The 1,280-nt window shown below is 64.5% G+C and overlaps 1 protein-coding gene across 1 annotated transcript in view; it reads left to right on the forward strand.

The window, feature by feature from the left end:
• LOC104836597 (potassium-transporting ATPase alpha chain 1-like) overlaps positions 1-1,200 on the forward strand; it is a gene marked incomplete at its 3' end in the record, with an annotated part of 7,156 nt that extends 5,956 nt beyond the window's left edge. The window contains exons 11-13 of the mRNA XM_010575267.1: positions 185-321; positions 423-573; positions 1,032-1,200. Of these exons, the coding sequence (XP_010573569.1) occupies positions 185-321; positions 423-573; positions 1,032-1,200 (457 nt within the window). The remainder of the gene's footprint in view (positions 1-184; positions 322-422; positions 574-1,031) is intronic.
• Between the last annotated feature and the right edge of the window lie 80 nt (positions 1,201-1,280).

The raw sequence follows: 1,280 nt of genomic DNA on the forward strand, positions 1-1,280 counted from the left end.
TATGGGGTTGGGGGGACATCAAGGACATGGAAGGACATGGAGAGACATGGAGACAGAAGATGGACATGGGGATTGGGAGGGACATAGAGATGGGGGGACATCAAGGGCGTGGAGGGACATGGGGTTGGGGGGACATCAAGGACATGGAAGAACATGGAGACACATGAGGACATGATGTCCCCAGGTGATCATGGTGACCGGAGACCACCCCATCACGGCCAAGGCCATCGCGGCGGCCGTCGGCATCATCTCCGAGGGCAGCGAGACCCCCGAGGAGGTGGCAGCTCGTCTACGCGTGCCCCTTGAGCAAGTGGACCCCAGGTGGGACTCAGGTGTCCGAGAGGGGACCCAGATGTCCAGGAGGGACCCAGGTGTCCAGGTGGGGGGGACCCAGATGTCCGGTCGTGTGTCGTCCCCCCCAGGCAGGCGCGGGCGCGGGTGGTGACGGGAGCGGAGCTGGCGTCCATGACACCGGAGGCTTTGGAGGTTCTTCTACGCGCCCACCCCGAGATGGTCTTCGCCCGGACGTCACCGCAGCAGAAACTCGTCATCGTGGAGAGCTGCCAGCGGCTGGTGGGGACATTCGGGATGTTGGGGGGACATTGGAGGGACACGGGGACACTGGGGGGGACACGGGCATGGCCCAAAGCCACCACCAGTCCTGGTGGGAAGGGGTCACTGGGGACACTGGGATGACCAGAGAGGTGCCCTCAGCGTCCTTGTCCTCAGGGTGCCATCACGTTGGGGATGGGGATGGTCCCCACATCCCCAAGGTGCCACCATGATGGGGATGGGGATGGTCCCTGTCGCCATCTCCCTGGTCCCCACGTCCCCAAGGTGCCACCATGATGGGGATGGTGATGGTCCTCAACCCTCACTTCTCCACTCCCCGTGTCCCCAAGGTGCCACCATGATGGGGATGGTGATGGTCCTCAACCCTCACTTCTCCACTCCCCGTGTCCTCAAGGTGCCACCATGGTGGACATGGGGATGGTCGTCAACCCTCACTTCTCCGCTCCTAATGTCCCCAGGGTGCCATCGTGGCGGTGACGGGGGACGGGGTGAACGACTCCCCGGCGCTGAAGAAGGCCGACATCGGGGTGGCCATGGGCATCGCCGGCTCCGACGCCGCCAAGAACGCGGCCGACATGATCCTCCTCGATGACAACTTCGCCTCCATCGTCACTGGCGTGGAGCAAGGTGGGGCTGGGGACACCGGGGGTGGGTGACGTGAGGTGACACCGCCCCGGTGACACCGTCCCCACCCTTCCCAGGCCGCT

This window comes from Haliaeetus leucocephalus, unplaced genomic scaffold (assembly GCF_000737465.1).
Source record: "Haliaeetus leucocephalus isolate CR32 unplaced genomic scaffold, Haliaeetus_leucocephalus-4.0 Scaffold468, whole genome shotgun sequence".
NCBI classification, from domain to species: Eukaryota; Metazoa; Chordata; class Aves; order Accipitriformes; family Accipitridae; genus Haliaeetus; species Haliaeetus leucocephalus.